The sequence below is a fragment of the Macaca thibetana genome, chromosome 10 (assembly GCF_024542745.1).
Source record: "Macaca thibetana thibetana isolate TM-01 chromosome 10, ASM2454274v1, whole genome shotgun sequence".
NCBI lineage: Eukaryota > Metazoa > Chordata > Mammalia > Primates > Cercopithecidae > Macaca > Macaca thibetana.
Genome location: NC_065587.1, coordinates 70,149,156 through 70,173,582, shown reverse-complemented (window position 1 = coordinate 70,173,582; position 24,427 = coordinate 70,149,156). Strand labels below are relative to the sequence as shown.

The window sequence follows — 24,427 nt, the reverse complement described above, 5'->3', positions numbered from 1 at the left end:
TATAATCACAAAGGAAAAAGTGTCCCAGTCCCCTGACCTTTCCTCTCATCACAATCCCCTTCCTCTGACATCACAGAGGCAAGAACTGTCCTCTCTGCTCAGAGAACTGAGTCAAGGGCGTCTCCAGGACAGACATTCAGGCAGAGCAAGCTCCAGGTTTCACCACAATGCCCATCCCTGCCTCCCCACTCCACCCATCTCTGCCTTCCTTACTGCTGTATCTGCTGCTTGAACTGGCAGGTGAGTGGGGCCTTACTGTGTGTGTGTGGTGGGTTCTCCCCTCTTCCTGTTTAGTGAACCCTCCCTCACCTGTTCCCATAAAATTTCCTTTGGGAGAGTTTTCTCCGTCTTATCCCAGAACAGTCAGAACTCAGAAGACTACACTGGGATGGCCCCCAGTTCTGACAAAATCTCCCAGTGGCCATGTCTGTTGCAAATCTCTTTGTTCAGGTAAAGGACTCACACCTATGGTCACAGGGCTGGGCACAGCACCCATCATAGCTCTCACCCTCCAGCCTCTGGAATCAAAGGATGTGTAATTTATTTTATTTTATATTTTATTTATTTTTTTGAGACAGGGTCTCACTCTGTCACCTAGGCTGGAGTGCAGTGGTGCGATCTTGGCTCACTACAACCTCCACCTCCTGGGCTCAAGTGATTCTCATGCCTCCACCTCCCAAGTAGCTGGGACTACAGGCACGTGCCACCAAACTCAGCTAATTTTTGTCTTTTTTTGTAGAGATGGGGTTTCACTATGATGCCCAGGCTGGTCTCAAACTTCTGAGCTCAAGAGTTCCACCCGCCTCAGCCTCCCAAAGTGCTGGGATTATAGGCATGAGCCACCACGCCTGGCCGCTGGCATGTTTTACACTTCTTTCTGTGAAATTCAGTTTTTTATTTCTCTGTTGCCACTGTATTTGGTTACTCTTAAAAAGTACTGCAAACTGGGTGGTTTAAATTACAGAAATTAATTTGCTCACAGGTCTGGAGACTAGACACTCAAAATCGAAGTGTGGGCAGGGTTGGTTCTTTCTGAGGACTGTGTTCTATGTCTCTCTCTGAGCTTCTGGCAGTGGTAGCCTCAAACATTTGTTGGATGGTAGGTGGCACCACCCTCCCTGTATCCTCACATCATCTTACTCCTGTGTATGTCTGTCTCTGTGTTCAAATTTCCACTTCATATAAAAACAAGCACCATATTGGATTAGCACCCACCTCAATGACCTCATTTTAACTTGATTTTCTCTGTAACAACTCTATTTCCAAGTAAGGTCACATTAATCAACCCAAATGTCCATCAGTGACAGACTGGATTAAGAAAATGTGGCACATATACACCATGGAATACTATGCAGCCATAAAAAAGGATGAGTTTGTGTCCTTTGTAGGCACATGGATGCAGCTGGAAACCATCATTCTTAGCAAACTATCACAAGAACAGAAAACCAAACACCACATGTTCTCACTCATAGGTGGGAACTGAACAATGAGATCACTTGGACTCGGGAAGGGGAACATCACACACGGGGGCCTATCATGGGGAAGGGGGAGGGGGGAGGGATTGCATTGGGAGTTATACCTGATGTAAATGACGAGTTGATGGGTGCTGACGAGTTGATGGGTGCAGCACAGCAACATGGCACAAGTATACATATGTAACAAACCTGCACGTTATGCACATGTACCCTAGAACTTAAAGTATAATAATAATAAAAAATAAATAAATTAATTAATTAATTTTAAAAAAAAGACCTCAACGTATATTTCAGAGGCATACAATTCAACTCATAATAGCCTCAACATGAAATTTTAATAACTTAGATATATTCTTTGTTGGTTTATGTACTGCATTTATATCTGTCTGTGCTTTATGCATAGGAAGGGTAAGTATAAAGCTTGCTCTTTTTATTCAATGCAGAGTTAAGGATGACTAAAAATATTTAGACACTTAAAGCTAGTAAAACTCACTTGAATTTTTAACTGTACTTATTGGGTGTGGTACACAGACTGTAAGGTGACTCCCAACTATCCCAGTCTTATGTAAGACTACACTGGGATGGCCCCCAATTCTGACAAAATCTCCCAGTGGCCATGTCTGTTGCAAATCTCTTTGTTCAGGTAACATGCTTCTATCTGTGTGTTGTGTGTAACATGCTTCTATCTGATAGAATATGGCCAAAGTGATGCACTGTCACTCCCTCGAGTATGTTAGGTTGTATAAGATCTATCACACTAGAGTTTTTCTTGCAACTTCTGGCCTTAAAGAAGCAAGGAGCCGTGTTGAAAACTGCCTGTGAGAAGGCCCACGTGGCAAGGAACTGAGGGAAGCCCCTAGAAGTTGAAGGCCTCAGTCCTACAACCACAAAGACCTGAATTCTACCAACAACCTGAGTGAACTTAGAATGAACACTTCCCCAGTCAAACCCCCAGATAAGAACACAGCCCACCTGACACCTTGAGTGGAGCTTGGTGAGACCTTGAAGCAGAGAACCCAGCTAAGCCATATCTGAATTACAAATTGACAGAAACTGTGAAGTAATTAACATGTGTTGTTTTCAGCCACTAAGTTTGTGGTAATTTGTTATTCAGCAATAGAAAAGGAATACACTTAGTAAGATTGCAAAACCATACAAAAATAAAGTCCTCCATTGTTTTGTAGAACTCATTTGTTTTTAAAGGTGTACAACTTGGTGGTTTTTTAAATATTATTTTGGTTTTAATTGACAAATAACAATTGTATATATTTATGTGGTATAATGTGATGTTCTTATACATGTATATACAGTGAAATGATCAAATCAGGCTAATTAACATATCCATCACCTCACATACTTATCACTTCTTTGTGGTAAGAACTTTTAAAATCTACTTTTTTAGCTATTTTGAAGTATGCATTAACTATAATCACCATGCTGTGCAATAGATCATCAGAACCTATTCCTCGTGTCTAACTACAACTTTATAGGCTTTGACCAGCATCTCCCATTTCCTTGTCCAACTCCCCACCACCCCAGACCCTGGTAACCACATTCTATTCTTTACTTCTTTGAGTTTGACTTTTTTGGATTCCACATATAAGCGAGATTCCACATATAAGCAAGATCATGCAGTATTTGTCTTTCTGTACCTGGCTTATTTCACACCATAATATCCATGGTGTCATAAGTGACAGAATTTTCTGATTTTTAAAAGATAAATAGGTGTTCCACTGTGTGTGTGTGTGTGTGTGTGTGTGTGTGTGTGTGTATATAATCACATTTTTATTCATTTATACATTGATAGGCACTTCAGTTGTTTCTATATTTTGGCTATCATGAATAACACTGCAATTTTGTAGAACTTCTCTTGGAGACATTTTGTGTATCTGCCATGAACTCAATGTCAATGTGGCTTGTGTGATACCTAAGAACACGTGACAAGAGCAATTAACTAGTAAGGAATAAGATTTTATTGGGTAGGATTGAGCATTGACAAACCAACCATTGTAACATCTAAGATATTCCCATACTCCAAAAACAATTGTCACCTTTTATGGAAAATAGTAACTTCACTGAGAATGCATGCCTCAGTGTTTACTCTGGGAGAGGTGAATGAGTGGCCTTTCACACCATAGAAGACCTGGTATTGGAGGGAGCTGCCTCCATATGCAGGTCACTCCATATGCACTCCGTATGCAGTATGTTGGTTATCAACGTACTGTCCTTAGCTGGGGCCGTATCACTGATTCTGAGACAATTAGAAAAATCTGACCCAAATTATATTTTGTATATTCTCATTTAATAAAAATATATTCATATATTTATTTAAAATATGTTTATTTAGTGCCTAATATATTGCAGGCCATCCTCATGCCCCAATGCAGAAGGAAAGCGCCATTCTCCTATTTGTACACTGATACCCTCCCCTTCACCTCACATGGCACCCAGCATTGTAATTTTTATATGACTGGTGCCATCACATGATGCTGAAATAAAACTATCATATTGAGATCCCACCTTGACCTATAACTAGACCCTCAGAGCATCTTGAGCCAAGACAGAGAACATGAGAGATGATTCCACGTTTCTTTCCAGGAACTTCAGATGAAGAGTTCCAGGTGAACCAGCCTCAGACTTTAGTGTCAGTCAATCCTGGAGATGTCCTAACCCTGGCCTGCAATATGTCTGCTCTGTCCCCAGAAGGGCCTGTCTTGTGGTTCAAGAGCACTGGGCCAGGACAACAATTAATCTATAGTTTCAATGGAAGCCACTTCCCCAGAGTAACTCCGGTGGAAAACACAATGGTCGATCAAACTGACTATTCCATTCGCATCCGTGACGTGTTGCCAGAGGATGCTGGCACCTACTACTGTGTGAAGTTAAGGGTAGGACACCCTGACATGGAGTTTTTCTCTGGTCCAGGCACCATCGTGTATGTGAATGGTGAGCACAGCCTGATGCACTTTATTCCCTGGGTTTATGAAGATGAATCTTTAAAATCCTTCACCATGTACCAAATCATCACTACATACTGAATGCTGTGCTCCTTTATCCACAAACTACCTGTAGACTAGGTTTCTACCAAAGGCCTTTCTAGTAAGCCATTCTGGACAACCTGTGCCAAATATTGAATCAAGCTATGTTGACAAGCCACATCCTTCTCTGATGCCAACCCCACCAGAACCCATGACATAGGAGACACTTAAAAATAAAAAGATACTGGGTATGCAAAGTGCAACTACATGTGTGCACTGCATGGCCTAAATGGTAAGAAAACTGGGCCCTAGAAGGCTGACTGACTTCTAAGGTTCTAGGAAGAAACCTGGGCCCAGGTATATGCATTGCATATATTATGACTTATTTCATGACCCCAAACTTCCAGTCACAGATGCTAGCAGCCACATCTTAGCTTCTGATGGAATATCAACATAGGTGAAGTTTTCCCCAAAATGCCCAGTATCTCCTGGGCCAAAACAAAGGGCTCCTCAGGCAGGTAGACTCTCTACATGCCTCCATGATCCCACTCACCTTCCCATTACCAACTGGAATGTGATTGGGGCCTGATAGCAAGTACCTGAGTGGTCACCACAGTCCACTCTGAGATCACATTCCCATTCCCCATACGAGTCAATGAGTGGATGTGATCTCCTGCCATGGCCTGGCACTGTTGGGGAATTCTCAGACCAGAAGGAGCAGTCTTGTGTATCGATCTCTCCAAAGTCTTTTTTGCAGAAAGCCTTCCCAGAGGGGTTGAGTCATTTCCTGACACTTGAGTTTTCCCAGGTCTGTCCTGAGACTTCCACTCCCAGCCCCACTGTTCTTTCATTCCAAGTATTTTTATTCCCAGGATAACCAGTAATTCCTTCTCCTCACCACCCCTGAATTAACGTCATGAAATACAGTGATATTAGGTGTCCCTCTATTCTTCCAGGAGAACTGACCTTCCCAGTAATGTTTCCCTTGAATCCAGACACATTCCATAATGCCCAAATGGCAATGGAAAATCCACAAGTTTCCCTTAAGTTACATAATGTCAATGCAGACTGCTTTCCCACACTGCCTCCTGGCCTTGCCAACCAGGAGTTCCCTTTCTCTCTAACCTGCTCCTTAGGCAGTCTGTGGTTTTGACAACCAAGCTTAATAGGAGAGATTATCACCAGGACCTGACACATTGTAGGGTAGTGATGATGACTGTGTAGGAGGGTAAAGGGTGGCCGGTTAGAACCTCCAAAACTGTAGAGGGCCCTTGAGGTTCTAATCTCTTTTTGTTGAGGAAAGGAAACCCTCTCCCTTCTTTCTCTTGAAGAGATAAGCAGTGGAACTATATGCTGTTGCCATGACCACCTCATTCTTTAATTGTTTTAACTTCTCCACATCTCTCAGCATGAACTTCTCTACAAATTCAGAGAATAATCACCCTTCAGAGGAGAGAGGAAGGCCAATCCCAAACTCAGTGGAGATGTGGGGTTGAGGGACAGGACTTGAACCCAGTTCCAAATGTACCAAGTGACTCTAGGCAATTAGATGGATAGGGGAACTAGTCTTTCTCCATGAACATTACCCATTGATAATTCCCCCTTCTCCCTCCCTGTCCTCCTGTTACCGTGGTTGAGGGCTGAGGAATGGAACTGAGGAGGAATACATCTGGTCCTCTGGACTAACTCCCCTCCTTCAGCACTCTGGGGAGAAGCTGCCTCCATGTGCAAAGGCCTCTCTTTACTCAGTGCATGGGCATTTATGCATGTCGTTAAAAGAATTAATGAATGGGCCGGGCGCGGTGGCTCAAGCCTGTAATCCCAGCACTTTGGGAGGCCGAGGCGGGTGGATCACGAGGTCAGGAGATCGAGACCATCCTGGCTAACATGGTGAAACCCCGTCTCTACTAAAAATACAAAAAACTAGCCGGGCGTGGTGGCGGGCGCCTGTAGTCCCAGCTACTCGGAGGCTGAGGCAGGAGAATGGCGTGAACCTGGGAGGCGGAGCTTGCAGTGAGCCGAGATCGCGCCACTGCACTCCAGCCTGGGTGACACAGCGCCAGACTCCGTCTCAAAAAAAAAAAAAAAAAAAAAAAAAGAATTAATGAATGAGGCCCAGCCATGACCTGTACCCATGCTTAAGCCAGAGAAGGGGAAATGAGAAATGATTTTCAGTTTCTTTCCAGGAGCCACACATATGTTCCATGTGCAACAAACAGAGATGTCGCAGACTGTATCAACTGGGGAGTCAATCATCTTGAGTTGCAGCGTACCAGATACCTTACCAAATGGACCTGTCTTGTGGTTCAAGGGAACAGGGCCAAACCGGAAATTAATCTACAATTTCAAACAAGGTCACTTTCCCAGAGTAAAAGAGATTGGAGACACCAACAAGCCTGGCAACACAGACTTTTCCATCCGCATCCATGAAATCTCTCTTGCTGATGCTGGCACCTATTATTGCGTGAAGTTCATAAAAGGGAAAGCTACCGAGGAGTACCAATCAGGTCAGGGCACTCAGGTGTTTGTTACTGGTGAGTATGTCTCCTATATCTCTTACCCCCGGAGTATAATATCATCTCAGCAGTTACGTCTTCTGTTCATTCAACAATTGCTATGTGCCAAATATTATTGAAGGTACAACATACATTTGATCTTTTTAATTCTCTCAGCAAACTGTGAGTTAGGTATTTTACAGGAAGAAAAAAAGACTCAAAAGGTTGAGTGATGAGTGATGAGAGCTATTTTGGTTGATTTCTCAATATTCAATCCACCTCCTATGACTAACCTAAGCCAACTAGTATAATTCCATGTTCCCTGCTGGAGGTTTACTCAAATATGGGATGAACTTGGCCAGTTTGGGTCTATCAGAGAAAAATACAGGCTTGCAGAGAAATCTGGTAATCTAAAGTAATTCTTCCCCTTCTTGGCTGGAAACAAGCAATTGTGTTGCTCCAGGTTCTTTAAGCAGGCATCTTATGACTATGAGGGGAATAAGGTTGAGAAAAAGTCTAGATGAATGCAGATATGTAACCAGTGTAGATTTGACAATATGCACAACCATACTGCTCCTTGTTCCAATCTCACCTCTGGACTTCTAATAATGTGAAAGAAAACATCTCCTTGCTAAGCCAATTTGCTTAAATCAACAATGTCCTAAGGGCTACAAGAATAATAAAGGTCCCACATCCCACAATGTGTTGTAGTGTGTTGAACTGCAAGTACAAATCTATGTTTTCTGCATCCAAAGCCTTTTTCTTAGTGTTTTGCTACTTGTGGTGCCCTGTGAACTTTGGGCAATATCCAGCCTGAGAAATTATTAAATTGGTCATACAATAATGCTAACATTTATTGGGCATCTACTATATTCCAAACATTTCATCTATATTATCTACATAGCAACATTTGAATTGCTGGATGCTTGTACTCACTGTACAGATGAGGAACCTAACTCAGGGAGATTTCAGGAGTGTACATAGTAGGGAATAAAGAGGTAGGGTTGTCTGGACCCAGTCCAGTATGCTCTATATTAGTGAAGAACATTTACTTACAAGAGAGAAGATCAAATGCATTAATTTCAACCAAAAATATGAGTTGATTGATTCTGTACCTGCAGAGAATTCTGGGTTACTCACAGTATTCAAGGCAGAACTTTTGGAACCAGGGACTAAAGCATTGGATTTAGGGCTTAGTGTTACCAAGATTGCGGTTCTCTGACATTGTCTAATCTCTTCATGGATTTGTTCTTTCCTGCTGCATAAAAACCTTCAGTATACAATAGTGAAAATAAATGCAGAAAGTGTTGATATTCATTCCCCCATCTTACAACCGATGTGGAAAGAGAACTTCTTCCTACCAACCTTCACAAATGAGTTCTAGGGAACTATCCATATTAGCCTTTTGTATGCCTTGTTGTCAACATTTTATTCATTGTTGCTAGGGAGATGAGATGCCATGAGAGATAAGCAGTCAACCCAATGGAACAAATGCTAAGCAGGTTGAAAATAAAATATGTTCATCCACCACATGGTCCACGCCCTACCTTATCAGATGAGGAAGTTGAGCCTCTGAAAGGTTAATGGGCTTGTCTTCCAGGCTATGGGTACTGGAACCCCGGTAGACTCTTCTCAGAACCCTTTGGGTTTATGGCTTTGCCTTCTTCTTAATAAGAAGTCTCTAGTTAGAGTGGAGGTGTAGGAGTGCATGACAGCTGTTTAGAGGGAGAATACTGTGAATGAGTTCAATATCCTTATTAACATTCAAATGTTCTGAGTCAGAAATGTACCAAACTTATGCCATTTCTTAATAAATAAAAATGTATATATATATTTTTAAAATACTTAGCTATGTATTAGTTTCTTGTAGTTGGTGTAACTAATGGATACAAATTTGACAGCTTAAAACAACTGAAATAGACCCTTATGGGTGGCATAACAGCACAAGAAGTTCCAAGGGCCCACTCCATGGAAACTGGTGAAAATCATTTTTAAAAAATATTTAGAGTCTCTGGAAATAGTATTAAGGGCATATCATAAATGAATAAATAATTTTTAAACTACTAAAACTGGGGAAGAAAAGTAAAAGTCTGATATTTGAACCAAAACCTCCCTTTTCCCTGTCAAGGTCTACACCCCACGGCAAAGAAGAGGAATCAACTGTACCAAAATAATCCATCCAGTCACTCAACAACTGAACAAGCAGATGACAATAACAAGCCTTGGTGGTTGTGAGGGAGATCAATATCCAGAGTTTCTACAATATATTATGTAAAATGTCCAGTTTCAAAAAAAGTGAGACATGCAATAGAACAGAAAAATATGACACATATACCAAAAACAAACCAAAAAAAAGGTATCAGAAACTGTTTGTTATGACCACCAGATGTCAAACTTAACAGGCAAAGCCTTTGATGTAACCATTACAAATATGTTCAAAGAAACGTGATTAAACAAACCATGATTAAATAAGTACAGGAAAGTAAGATGATAATGTTGCATCAAATAAGATATATCAATAAAGAGATAGAAATTATTAAAAAGAACCAAATGGAAATTTTCTTATTCAAAAGTATAACAATTTGAAAGAAAAATTGCCCTAGAGGGAATTAACAGTAGATTTTAAGAAGGAGATTTAGCAAATTTGAAATAGATTAATGTAAATTATGGAATGTGAAGAACAGAGAAAAATTAAATGAAAATAACATTTAAAAAATGAACAGAGCCTCAGAGAAACGTAGGCCATCATTAAGCACACCACATACATGTAATAGGGATAGCAGAAGGAGAGGAGAAAGAGAAAACAGCAGAAAAAATATTCAAAGAAAGAATAGTTGAAAATTTCCCAAGTTTATTTATTTAGCTGAACTGAAGATTGAAAAAGGAAACTCAAATTACTAGAATCAGAAATGAAAGAAGGAATATTACAAGTAACCTTACAGAAATAAAAAGAAATATTAAAGAATACTATGAAAAAACATGTGCCTATAAACTAGGTTTATATGATGAAAAAGACAAATTCCTAGAAGACACAAAAATTACCAAAACTGGCCCAAAAATAATAGAGCATTTCAAGATACCTATAACAACTAAATAGATTAAATTGGTAACAAAAAATTACCCTGATATCAAAACCAGACAAAGATATCACAAGAAAAAAACACAGACCAAATATATCTTATGTATATGGACACAAAAATCCCTTAAGAAAATACTAGTAGGCCGGGCGCTGTGGCTCAAGCCTGTAATCCCAGCACTTTGGGAGGCCGAGACGGGCGGATCACGAGGTCAGGAGATCGAGACCATCCTGGCTAACATGGTGAAACCCCATCTCTACTAAAAAAAAATACAAAAAAAAAAAGTAGCCGGGTGAGGTGGCGGGCGCCTGTAGTCCCAGCTACTCGGGAGGCTGAGGCAGGAGAATGGTGTAAACCTGGGAGGCGGAGCTTGCAGTGAGCTGAGATCCGGCCACTGCACCCCAGCCTGGGCGGCAGAGCAAGACTCCGTCTCAAAAAAAAAAAAAAAAAGAAAATACTAGTAAACTGAAACCAGCAACATAAAAAAAGCATTATTCATGTTGACCAAGTGGGATTTATCCCACAAATACAAGGTTGGTTTAACATCTGAATGTCAATTAATTTAATACAACACAATATCAATAAAATAAAAAAGAAAACCACATAATCCTCACAAGATGATAAAAAGAATTTGGTAAAATCTAAAATTCTTCTATTTAAAAAAGTACTAAAAAAACTAGGAATAGTAGGGAACTTTATCAACCTGATAAAGCACACGGATGCAAAACCCACAGCTAACATCATATTTAGCAAAACCCACAGCCAATGTCATAATTAATGAGGATGGTTAGAAGCTGTCCCTATTAGATGAACAAGACAAGGATGTCTCCTGTCACCATTTCTACTAAACATTGTACCAAAATTTTTAGTCAGGACAATTAAGTAATAAAAACAATCCAGATTGGAAAGGATGAAGTTAAACTATCTCTATTCACAAATGACATGTTCTTGTATATAGAAAATCCTAAGGAACCCACTAAAAAACTATTCAAACTACTGAGCAAGTTCAGCAAGCTTGAGAATACAGTTCAATATACAAAAATCTATTACATTTCCACACACTTGTAATGAACACTAAAAATAAAAATACATTTAACAAAAGAAGTGCAAATTTATACTCTGAAAACTATCAAAAAAAGTTGAAAGAAATGAAAGAAGATGTAAATAAATTGAGAATTTTCCCATTTTCATGGACTGGAAGATTTAAAATTGTCAAGATGGCATTATTCTCCCAAATTGGTCTACAGATCCAACACAATCCTTATCAGAATCCCAACCTACTTTTTTGTAGATATTGACAAGCTGATCTTAACATTCATATGGAAATATGAAGGACCCAGAAGAGCCAAAACAATCCTGAAAAATAAAGTAAGATAAAACAGGTTTTTCTTTCAAACCTTACTACTGGCTGGGCGCAATGGCTCACACCCATAATCCCACCACTTTGGGAGGCTGAGATGGGAGGATCACTTGAGGACAGGAGTTTGAGGCCATCCTGGTGAACATAGTGAAATCTCATCTCTAAAAATAAATAAATAAAATAAAAATAAAAGCTTACTACAAATCCACAGCAATCACGGTAATATGGTACTGGAACAGGATAGACCTATAGACCAATGTAAAAGAGAGAGTCCAGAAACAAGCCCATGTATCTGTGGTCGTGGTCAACTGATTTTCAACAAGTGTGATTATGAGGAAAGAAGCATCTTTTCAACAAATAATGCTGAAACAACTGGATAGCCACACACAGAAAACAATGAAGTTGAACCCCTACTTCACACAATATACAAAAATTAACTAAAAATGGTTTGAAAGCCTAAAAATACCTATAAAGCTCTTATAATAAAACATAGGGATAAATCTTAATGACATCAGATTTTGCATTGGCTTCTTAACCATAATATCAAAAGCATGAGAAACAAAAGAAAAAATAGATATATTGGACTTCTTAAAAATTAAAACCTTTTATGCTTCAAAGGACACTATCAAGAAAGTAAAAAGATAACCCAAAGAATGGGAAAAATATTTGCAAATTACATATCTGATAAAGGCCTTGAATTTAGAATACATAAAGAATGTCTCCAAAGCAGATATTCAAATTGCCAATAAGCACATCAAAAGAAACTCAGCATAATTAGTCCTCAGGGAAATGCAAATCAAAACTATAATGAGATAAAACTTTGCACTAATAAGGATAGCTAAAATCAAAAATCAAATTATAACAAATGTTTATGAGAATGTAGAGGAATTGTAAACCTCATACACTGCAAGTGGGAATGCAAAATGAAGCCACTTTGGAAAATAGATAGGCAGTTCCTAAAACAGTCAAACATAAATTACTATATGACCCAGCAATTCCATTCCTAGGTATTTACTCAAGAGAAATGAAAACATATGTTCACATAAAAATTTGTGCACAAATGTTTATAACAGCACTCACACTATCTGAAAGGTGGAAACAATCCAAACATCTATCAATTGATGAATGGAAAAGCAAGATATGATCTATACATACAGTGGTTTATTATTAAACTATGAAGAGGAATTACCTACTAATAATACATGCAACAACATGGATAAACCTTGAAAGCATATGCTAAGTTAAAGAATAAAATAACAAAAGATCACTTATTCTCTCTAGATTCTTCCTCTCTGTGCAGGGCATCTCTGAAAGAAAGACAGCAGCCCCAGTCAGGGGCATATAGATAAAACTCCCATCTCCCTGGGACAGAGCACCTGCGGGAAGGGGCAGCTGTGGGTGCAGCTTCAGCAGACTTAAACATTCCTGCCTGCCAGCTCTGAAGAGAGCAGTGGATCTCCCAGCACAGCGCTTGAGCTCTGCTAAGGGACAGACTGCCTCCTCAAGTGGGTCATTGATCCCCATGCCTCCTTATGGGGAGACACTTCCCAGCAGGGGTCGACAGACACCTCATACAGGAGATTTCTGGCTGACATCTGGCAGGTGCCCCTCTGGGATGAAGCTTCCAAAGGAAGGAGCAGGCAGCAATCTTTGCTGTGCTGCAGCCTCCACTGGTGATACTCAGGAAAACAGGATCTGGAGTGGACCTCCAGCAAACTCCAGCAGACCTGCAGAAGAGTGCCCTGACTGTCAAAAGGAAAACTAACAAATAGAAAGCAATAGCATCAACATCAACAAACAGGATGGGCATGCAAAAAATCCCATCAGAAGGTCACCAACATCAAAGATCAAGGTAGATAAATCCATGAAAATGAGGAAAAACCAGTGCAAAAAGGCTGAAAATTCCAAAAACCAGAATGCCTCTTCTCCTCCAAAGGATGACATCTCTTCACCAGCAAGGGAACAAAACTGGATGGAGAATGAGTTTGACAAATTGACAGAAGTAGGCTTCAGAAGGTAGGTAATAACAAACTACTTGAAGCTAAAGGAGCATGCTCTAACCCAATGCAAGAAAGATAAGAACCTTGATAAAAGGTTACAGGAACTGCTAACTAGAATAACCAGTTTAGAGAAGAACACAAATGACCTGACGGAGCTGAAAAACACAACACAAGAACTTCATGAAGCATATAGAAGTATCAAGAGCCAAATCTATCAACCAGAAGAAAGGATATCAGACATTGAAGACAAACTTAATGAAATAAAGTGTGAAGACAAAATTAAAGAAAAAAGAGCAAAAAGGAATGAACAAAGCTTCCAAGAAATATGGGGCTATGTGGAAAAGACCAAACCTACGTTTGATTGGTGTACCTAAAGTGATGGGGAGAATGGAACCAAGTTGGAAAATACACTTCAGGATATTATCCAGGAGAACTTCCCCAACCTAGCAAGACAGGCCAACATTCAAATTCAGGAAATACAGAGAATGCCACAAAGATACTCCTCGAGAAGAACAACCCCAAGACACATAATCATCAGATTCACCAAGGTTGAATTGAAGGAAAAAATGTTAAGGGCAGCCAGACAGAAAGATTGGGTTACCCAAAAAGAGAAGCCCATTAGACTAACAGCAGATCTCTCTTCAGAAACCCTACAAGCCAGAAGAGAGTGAGGACCAACATTCAACATTCTTGAAAAGAATTTTCAACCCAGAATTTCATATCCAGTCAAAAAAAAAAGCTTCATAAGTGAAGGATAAATAAAATCCTTTACAGACAAGCAAATGCTGAGTGATTTTGTCACCACCAGGCCTGCCTTACAAGAGCTCCTGAAGGAAGCACTAAATATAGAAAGGAAAAACTAGTACCAGACACTGTAAAAACATGCCAAAATGTAAAATCCATCAACACTATGAAGAAACCACATCTACTAATGGACAACATAACCAGCTAACATCATAATGACAGGATCAAATTCACACATAACAATATTAACCTTAAATGTAAATGGGCTAAATGACCCAATTAAAAGACACAGACTGACAAATTGGATAAGGAGTCAAGACCCATCAGTGTGTTGTATTCAGGAGACCCATCACACAGGCACAGACAAACATAGGCTCAAAATAAAGGGATGGAGAAAGATCTACCAAGCAAATGGAAAGAACAAAAAGCAGTGGTTGTAATCCTAGTCTCCGATAAAACAGACTTTAAACCAACAAAGATCAAAAAAGACAAAGAAGGGCATTACATAACGGTAAAGGCATCAATGCAATGAAAAGAGTTAACTATCCTAAATATATACGCCCTCAATACAGGAGCACCCAGATTCATAAAGCAAGTTATTAGAGACCTACAAAGACACTTAGACTCCCACACAATAATAGTGGGAGACTTTAATACCCCACTGTCAATATTTGATAGATCAATGAGACAGAAAATTAACAAGGATATTCAGGACTTGAACTCAGCTCTGGACCAAGCAGACCTAACAGACATCTACAGAACTCTCCACCCCAAATCAACAGAATATACATTCTTCTCAGCACTATATCTCACTTATTCTAAAATAGACCACATAATTGGAAGTAAAACACTGCTAAGCAAATGCAAAAGAATGGAAATCATAACAGTCTCTCAGACCACAGTGCAATCAAATTAGAACTCAGGATTAAGAAACTCACTCAAAACTGCACAACTACATGGAAACTGAACAACCTGCTCCTGAATGACTACTGGGTAAATAATGAAATTAAGGCAGAAATAAATAAGTTTTTGAAACCAATGAGAACAAAGACACAATGTACCAGAATCTCTGGGACACATTTAAAAAAGTGTTTAGAGGGAAATTTATAGTGTTTGAAAACACTAACAAAACAAATAGACTAGATTAATAAAGAAGAAAAGAAAGAAGAATCAGATAGACACAATAAAAAATGAAGAAGGGGATATCACCCTGATCCCACAGAAATACAAACTACCGTCAGAGAATACTATAAACACTTCCATGCAAATAAACTAGAAAATCTAGAAGAAATGGATAAATTCCTGGACACTTACACCATCCCAAGGCTAAACCAGGAAGAAGTTGAATCTCTGAAAAGACCAATAACAAGTTCTGAAATTGAGGCAGTAATAGCCTACCAACCAAAAAAAGCCAATGACCAGATGGATTCACAGCTGAATTCTACCAGAGGTACAAGAGGAGCAGATACCATTCCTTCTAAAACTATTCCAAGCAATAGAAAAAGAGGGACTCCTCCCTAACTCATTTTATGAGGCCAGCACCATCCTGATACCAAAACCTGGCAGAGACACAACAAAAAAAGAAAATTTCAGTTCAGTATCCCTGGTGAACATTGATGCGAAAATCCTCAATAAAATACTGGCTAACCGAATGCAGCAGCACATTAAAAAGCTTATCCACCATGATCAAGTCAGCTTCATCCCTGGGATGCAAGGCTGGTTCAACGTATGGAAATCAATAAACGTAATCCATCATATAAACAGAACCAATGACAAAAACCACATGATTATCTCAATAGACGCAGAAAAGGCCTTTGATAAAATTCAACACTGTTTCATGCTAAAAACACTCAATAAACTAGGTATTAATGAAATGTATCTCAAAATAATAAGAGCTGTTTATGACACAGTCAGTATCATACTGAATGGACAAAAGCTGGAAGCATTCCCTTTGAAAACCAGAGCAAGACAGGGAAGCCCTCTCTCTCTCACTACTTCTATTCAACATAGTATTGGAAGTACAGGCTGGGGCAATCAGGCAAGAGAAAGAAATAAAGCGTACTCAGATAGGAAGTTTCTGTTTACAGATGACATGATTGTATGTTTAGAAAACCCCATCATCTCAGCCCCAAAACTCCTTAAGCTGATAAGCAACTTCAACAAAATCTCAGGATACAAAATCAATGTGCAGAAATCACAAGCATTCCTATATGCCAGTATTCAACAATCAGTCAAATCATGAGTGAACTCCCATTCACAATTGCTACTAAGAGAATAAAATACCTAGAAATACAACTTACAAGGGATGTGAAAGACCTCTTCGAGGAGAACTACGAACCACTGCTCAAGGAAATAGGAGAGAGGACACAAACAAAGAACATTCCACTCTCATGGTTAGGAATAATCAATATCGTGAAAATGACCATACTGCCCAAAGTAATTTATAGAATCAATACTATTCCCATTGAGCTACCATTTACTTTTTTCACGGAATTAGAAAAAATGACTTTAAATTTCATATGGAACCAAAAAACAGCTCGTATAGCCAAGACAATCCTAAGCAAAAAGAACAAAGCTAGAGGCATCATGCTACCTGACTTTAAACTGTACTACAATGCTACAGTAACCAAAACAGCATGGTACTGATACCAAAACAGATATATAGACCAATGGAACAGAACTGAGGCCTCAGAAATAACACCACACATCTACAACCATCTGATCTTTGACAAACCTGACAAAAATAAGCAATGGGGAAAGGATTCCTTATTTAATAAATGGTATTGGGAAAACTGGCTAGCCATATGCAGAAAACTAAAACTGGACCCCTTCCTTACCCCTTATACAAAAATTAACTCAATATGAATTAAAGATGTAAATGTAAGACCTAAAACCTATAACAACCCTAGAAGAAAACCTAGGCAATGCCATTCAGGACAAAGGCATGGGCAAAGACTTTATGACTAAAACACCAAAAGCAATTGCAACAAATGCCAAAGTTGACAAATGGGATCTAATTAAACTAAAGAGTTTCTGCATAGCAAAAGAAACTATTATCAGAGTGAAGAGGCAAACTACAGAACGGGAGAAAAATTTTGCAATCTATCCATCTGGCAAAGGGCTAACATCCAGAATCTACAAGGACATAAACAAATGTACAAGAAAAAAACAAGCAATCCCATCAAAAAGTGGGCAAAGGATATGAACAGACACTTTTCAAAAGAAGACATTTCTACAACCAACAAACAAATGAAAAACAGCTCATCATCGCGGGTCATTAGAGAAATGCAAATCAAAGCCACAATGAGATACCATCTCAGGCCAGTTAGAATGGTGATCATTAAAAAGTCAGGAAACAACAGAGACTGGAGAGGATGTGGAGAAATAGAAACGCTTTTGCACTGCTTGTGGGAGTGTAAATTAGTTCAACCATTGTGGAAGACAGTGCGGTGATTCCTCAAGGATCTAGAACTACAATACTATTTGACCCAACAATCCCATTACTGGGTATATACCCAAAGGATTATAAATCATTCTGCTATAAAGACACATGTATATGTACATTTATTGCAGCAGTATTCACAATAGCAAAGACTTGGAACCAACCCAAATGCCCATTAATGATAGACTAGATAAAGAAAATGTGGCATATATATACCGTGGAATACTATGCAGCCATAGAAAAGAATGAGTTCGTGTCCTTTCCAGGGACATGGATGAAGCTAAAATCATCATTCTCAGCAAACTAACACAGGAAAAAAAAAAAAAAAACACCACATATTCTCACTTATAAGTGGGAGTTGAACAATGGGAACATATGGGCATAGGGAGGAGAACATCACACACCAGGGCCTGTTGGGTGGTGGGAGACAAGAGGAGAGACAGCATTAGGAGAAATACCCAATGTAGATGACGGGTTGACGGGTGCAGCAAACCACCATGGCACACGTATAACTATGTAACAAACCTGCAGGTTCTGCACATATATCCCAGAACTTAAAGTATAATAAAAAAAAAATCACTTTTTAAAAATAATTCCATTTATATGACATACTCAGAATAGGCAAATCTATAGAGACAGAAAGTAGATTAAAGACAGAACATTTCTTATGATTTGGGGGATGGTGGAAAGATGGGGAAAATGGAGGTTATTACACGAAAGGCATGGAGGTTTTTTTGAGATGATAAAAATGTTCAAAATGACTGTGGTTATGGTTGCACATATCTACAAACAAATATCTGCAAATATTGAATTGTACATTTTAAATGTGTGAATTGTATGGTATGTGAATTACATCGCAATAAAGTTGTTTAAAAACCAGATTTAGTCTCTCACAGTTCTAGAGGCCAGAAGTCTGAAATCAATATCTCTGGACTGAAATCAAGGCATCAGGAGAACTGCTACTTCTGGAGATTCTAAGAGAGAGCATATTCCCTTTCTCTTTTGGCTTCTGGTTGCTGCCAGCATCACTGGCCTGTCAGCAGCATAGCTTAAATCTTCAACGCCAGTGTCTTTAAATCTCTCTGTGTTCCATTTTCACATTGCCTTCTCACAATTATGGTACCAGATTATTAACCAATCACTTAAACTTAAGTGATTTCAAACAACAAACACTTATCGTCTCACGTTGTCTGTGAGTCAGGATTGTAGACATGGTTTAGGTTGAGAGACCTTGGTTTAAGGTCTCTTGTAAGGCCGCAATCAAGGTGTCTACCAATAGTGCAATAATCCAAAGGCTCAACTGGAGAAGAATCCACTTCAAGTTTACTGCCATGTTTATTGGCAGGCCTCAGATCCTTGCGGGCAACTGGTTGAAGACATCAGATATCTGCTACATGGGCTTCTCCATAGGACAGCTCACAACATGGCAGCTGCTTCTCCTCAAGAAGCAGGAGAGAGGGGAAGAAGAAGATACAAGTCACAATTTCTTTATAAGCTAATTTCAGAAGTGACATCCTGTTAGTTTTACTTTTTCATTAGAAGTGAGTCACTAGATCTAGGGGAGGGGATTACATAGTGGTGTGAATGCCAGGAGCTGGAGATCATCTTAAAGGTTGACTACCACAGCCACTCTCTCAGTAACTAGGAGGACATGCAGACAAAATGTCAGTAAGGATACAAAAGATTTGATCAATGTGATTAACAAATTTGATGTAATTGAGCACTGCACCCAACAACTGAAAAACACATATCTTTTTCAAGCCCATGTGAAATATTAACTAAAATTAATCATGTGCTTGGTCAAGAAGCAAGTCTCAACAAATTTTGAAATATCAAAATTACATAAGTATGTGTTCTGATCATTGTGGAATTAAACTATAAATATTTACAAAAAGATAATTAGAAAATCCTCATATGTTAAGAATTTGGGGAACAATCTAAATAACTGATTTATCAAAAAGAAATTATCACGGATACTAGAAAATATTTTGGACTAAATAATAATTAAAATACTGCACACTAAACTTGAGGCATGTAGTTACTGCTGTACTTGGAATTTATAGCCTTAAATCCCTATGTCAGAAAAATAAAAATGATTGAAACCCAGTAATAAAAGCATCCATTACAACAATTTAATAAAACAGTGACAAAGGTTTGATTTTAGTGTGGTCAAAATTTCAACCTTTTCCTTTATGGTTATAGCTTTCAGTGCTTGTTTAAGAAATCTTTCCTTAATCCTTTAAATCCTGAAGACATACTCTTACATAGCTTCCTATGGTTAAGCTTTATAGTTTTGCCTTTCACATTTAGTCTGAATCCCCATATTTGTGATATGAGATTTTATTTTTCCCCATATGAATATCTAATTGTTCCAACTTCATTTATTTTAAAAATTTCCCTTTTCTTCGCTGCTCTGCAGTGCAAACTTGTCAAAAATTAAGCATTTATATGATGGATCTGATTTGGGGCTCTCTAATTTTTTCCATGTTTTCTTTGTTCGTTCCTTCAAACACCACTATCTTGATAACTACAGCTCTGTAATAAGTTTTAGTACTTGGTAGAACAAGTCATCCCACCTTATTCTTTTTGGTTATGCTTGGCCGTTTTCATTTCCATGAAAAGTTTAGAATATCTTTGTCAAGTTCAGCACACACTCACATATGCACACACACATAATTTATGGGATTTTAATTGTGATTACACTGACTTCTTATCAACTGGGAATAATTCAAATGTTTGTATCTTCATATATACCTATGCATACATTTCTTTATTTTTACAATATTATTTTCTATCAATGAACATGGTATGTCTTTTCATTCATTAAATCCTTTATAATGTCATTCAATAAAGTTTTGTAGTTTTTACTATAGACATGGTACACCTCTTATCAGATTGATTCCTCCATGCTTTATATTTTTAATATTATTATAAATGAGATCATTTTAAAATGTTTTTAATTTTCTAATGTTTGTTAAAATTGAATTTACATCGATTTTGTACCTAGCAAACTTGTTAAATTCTCATATTATTTCAAAAAATTTGTCTATAGATTCTTTTGACCTTTCTTAAGGCACAATGGTATCATGTAGTAATAATAACAGTTTAACGTATTTCATCCTAATCTTTATATGTTTTATATTCCTTTATGACTTCTTAAGCAAACTAGAATCTCTGATAAAAGATTGGATTTAATTTCTGGTGGCAAACCAGATTACACCAACTTGATTTCAAAGCTTTCAATGTTTTACCTTTGATTACAATGTTTGTTGTATTTTTAAAATTAGGATGAACCATATATTGCCTATATTATATCATTTTTCATATAATAAAAATAGCAATTGCATATGGTTTAATCTAATGGATTATCTCTATCAGATTAATTCACCTCTATTCTTAGTTTACAAATAATTTCTAAGCATAAATATTAACATTTAATGTTTTTCCTGCATCTATTGAAATGGTAATATGGTTCTACTGTCTTTCAATTTGGAAATGTGATGAATAACATTATTTGATATTCTTTTTTATTTATTTATTTTTTTTTTTTTTGAGACCATGTCTTGCTTTTTCACCCAGGCTGGAGTGCAGCAGTGCAATCTCAGCTCACTGCAGCCTTGACCTCCTGAGCTCAAGTGGTCCTCCCACCTCAGCCTCCCCAGCAGCTGGAACTACATGCCCATGCCACCACACCTGGCTAATTTTTGTATTTTTTGTAGAGATGTGGTTTTGCCATGTTTCCCAGTCTGATTTTCTAATATTAATTCAACTTTTTATTCCTGAAATAAAACCGCTCTGGTGATAGTGTGTTATTCAGTTTGCTGAAGTTTGTCTGGGATTTTTGAACGTATATTCAGAAGTAAGATAATAATCTATGTGTTTTCTTTATATTATTCTTGTTGGAATTTTGTTGTTGAAGTTATGCTATCTTCAAAAAATGAGTTGGGAAGTCTATCTCCTTTTTCTATTTTTTAGAAAAGATTACATAAGATAAAACTTATTCATTACATAAATGTTTGGCAGATCTTTCCAGTGAAGTCATCTAGATCTAGAATTTTCATTACAGGAAAATTTTTTAAATTACTGATTCAGTTTCTTTAATAATTTTGATACTGCCCAGGTTTCTTATTTCTTCTTATTCACTTTTGATAAGCTACATTTTTCCAGATAGTTTTTCACTTTTTCTAAATTTTATATTTTATATTGGCAAAAGCTATTCAATATATCCAATGTTTATGATTTTAATGCCTGCAAGATTTATAGTAACGCCCCTTTTGCACATCTGTGATTGTATCTCTCTCTCTCTCTCTTAATATTTTATTTCCTCTCTTCATTTTCACCAGAGAATTATATGTTTTCAAAGAAGCAACTTTTGGTTTTGTTGATCCTCTATATTTTATGCTTGCTTTTTGTTTCATTCACATTACCTTATATGTATTACTTCCTTTCCTCTCCTATTTACTGATTGCTTTTAAGTTTTGTTTATGTTTCTCGTCGTGTATAATTTGACCCTTATTATAGTTACCTTTATAAATCTTTAAAGTCAACTTTACAAATCTCAATGAGTTGTGTTTTTAGGATGTTGTCTTAAAGTTCTTTTCCACCTCAGAGACATATAGATATTCCCTTATTTTTTCCTTCTTATAGTTTTATTAAATTTTAGATTTAAGAATTTAATCTGTTTGGAATTTATTCTGTGTTCAGTCAAATATAATAATTTAAAATTTTTTATTCATTTGGTTTTCTAATCTATCAGTTTTTTAGTCAGCAAATAGATTCACTTAAGTTTTTTGTATCAGTTTACATTATATTTTTTCTTTCTTCTCAATTATTGTTTATTCATCACTTTTTGTTTCATTGCTTAGGCCAGAATCTCCAGTACATCATTGAATAGATACAATGAGAGTAGGTATCCTGTTGTTGCTGACTAAAGGACATTCTTATAAAGTTGCACATTAAAGATATTTTGTTTTAGGATTTTTGGTAGATAAGCATTAGGCTAAGAACACTTCCTTCTATTCCTTGTTGTCTAAACCTTATTAAATGAGAATGGGTAAGTTGGAGTAATCAATACCAAGAGTGAGAAAGATATAGGAATATGGCTCCTGAACAGAGAAACAGTGTCACCTGAGTCAAGACCACAGGCTGTGTGGTCAGATAAACCTGTTTTCCGGTCCAGGCTTTGCAAGTTGCTAGTATTTTTTATTTTACCTCTATCAGCTTCAATTTCCTTATCTATAAAATGGACATTATCATACCTAATCACGGACTTGTCAGAATTAAAATTTTATAAGGCACATAGAATACTTTATAGCTTACCAACACTAATTGTTTATTCATCTTCCTTCTTGTAGCTCCACCCTCTCTCCCTGTGGTAATAGGCCCCTTGGAGAGGGCCTTGCTCGGGCAGACTGTGAATTTTAGCTGCATGTCCTACGGCTTCTATCCCAGAAATGTCACCCTGAAGTGGTTCAAAAATGGGAAGAAACTCTCATCCCTCCAGACCCACGTGGTTCAGTTAAAGAACAGCAATGCCTACAAAATCGTCAGTACCACGGAGGTAGTCCCAGCTCTAGATGACCTAAACTCTCATGTTACCTGCAGTGTGTACCACCGGAGCTTGCATTACCCTCTTCATGGGAAGGCTGATTTGTCTGAGACCATAATAGGTAGGTAACACCACATGTACCCGGCTTTCACGTGTCTTTGGAGCATAGTTCTTCCCAAATTTGCTCCAGGGAATAGGCTTAAATAATAACAGGTCATTCCAACTACCGAACATCTACTATGTGCTAGGCACAGCGACATGCTAAGTAGGTGCTAAGTAAATGGCCACCAAGCAATAAGCAGATGGATCTGATTGTTTCATGACGTCTGAGCATGTGTTCTATGCTATTTCAGTTCCACCCAAGGTGTCCATTCTTCAGCACCCTGCCTCAAATAACAAGATGAATGTCACCTGCCAGGCAGAGAAGTTCTATCCCCAGGACATGCAACTGACCTGGCTGAAAGATGGAAGTGTCTCCCAGAGAGATGAGACCCTGATCCCCACCAAGGGCAAAGACGGACTGTACAGCATGCAGAGCTCCATCCTGGTGGAAAACAGTGACCATGAGGAGGACACTATGCTCACCTGCCAGGTGGAACAAGACGGATGGCAGAAGATCACTGTAAAAATGACATTTTGGGCCTCTGCTCACCTGGATAGGTCTCAGTTGTAGCCAATAGCAAGGCCTCCATGATTTATTTAAGGAGGCTCCTTCATCTTTCCATAAAACGTTCTTTTTCAGATTTATAAAAGTTTAAATTATAAAAGCAAAGCCCACTCTCTTTCTCATTCTCTTGCTGACTCACACACTCTCACTCTCTCCTTCTCCCTCACACACAGAAGTGCATGCACACACATACACACAACCCAAAATCGTATAGGTATTTATCAAAAACTAAATCTCTATTAGGAATCAAGTACACCCAATCCAACTCCCTAGAGAGATCTCTTATATATTATTTGTTGCCCTTTCTTTTAAGGTCTCAAACAGGATTTCAGGTACTAGGATTTTAAGGTACAAGGTCATAAGAGGACTAGATAATGTCTGAAACTCCTGCCAAGACAGGGAGTCTGTGTTTCCTTAAATGATCTTAATGGTTTCTTGCCAGGAGATTTTTTAGTGTTTTTATCATTTTCTGATTAAACCCAGGTCCTTCCTGGTGCTGAGCAGAGCAGCCTTGAAATTCTCTCAATAGGAACACATCTATGTTCCACTTACTGTCAGTGTAGACATATCCTTCTGTGCCCTGATGTGGTGGTGTTCTCCCAGGCTCCAGGCTCTGGGTGTCCCGGGTGTCTGGATCTCCT

The 24,427-nt window shown here is 38.2% G+C and overlaps 2 protein-coding genes across 2 annotated transcripts in view; both read left to right on the top strand.

Moving 5' to 3' along the window:
- Positions 1-24,427, top strand: part of NSFL1C (NSFL1 cofactor) — a 401,445-nt gene that overhangs the window by 277,184 nt on the left and 99,834 nt on the right. The gene's annotated exons all lie outside the window — the stretch shown is intronic.
- LOC126929097 (tyrosine-protein phosphatase non-receptor type substrate 1-like) lies at positions 95-23,871 on the top strand. Its single transcript, XM_050745187.1, has 5 exons — positions 95-240; positions 4,074-4,421; positions 6,640-6,987; positions 22,926-23,240; positions 23,473-23,871. The coding sequence occupies exons 1-5, from the start codon at positions 168-170 to the stop codon at positions 23,790-23,792; spliced, it is 1,404 nt and encodes a 467-aa protein (XP_050601144.1). The 5' UTR covers positions 95-167; the 3' UTR covers positions 23,793-23,871.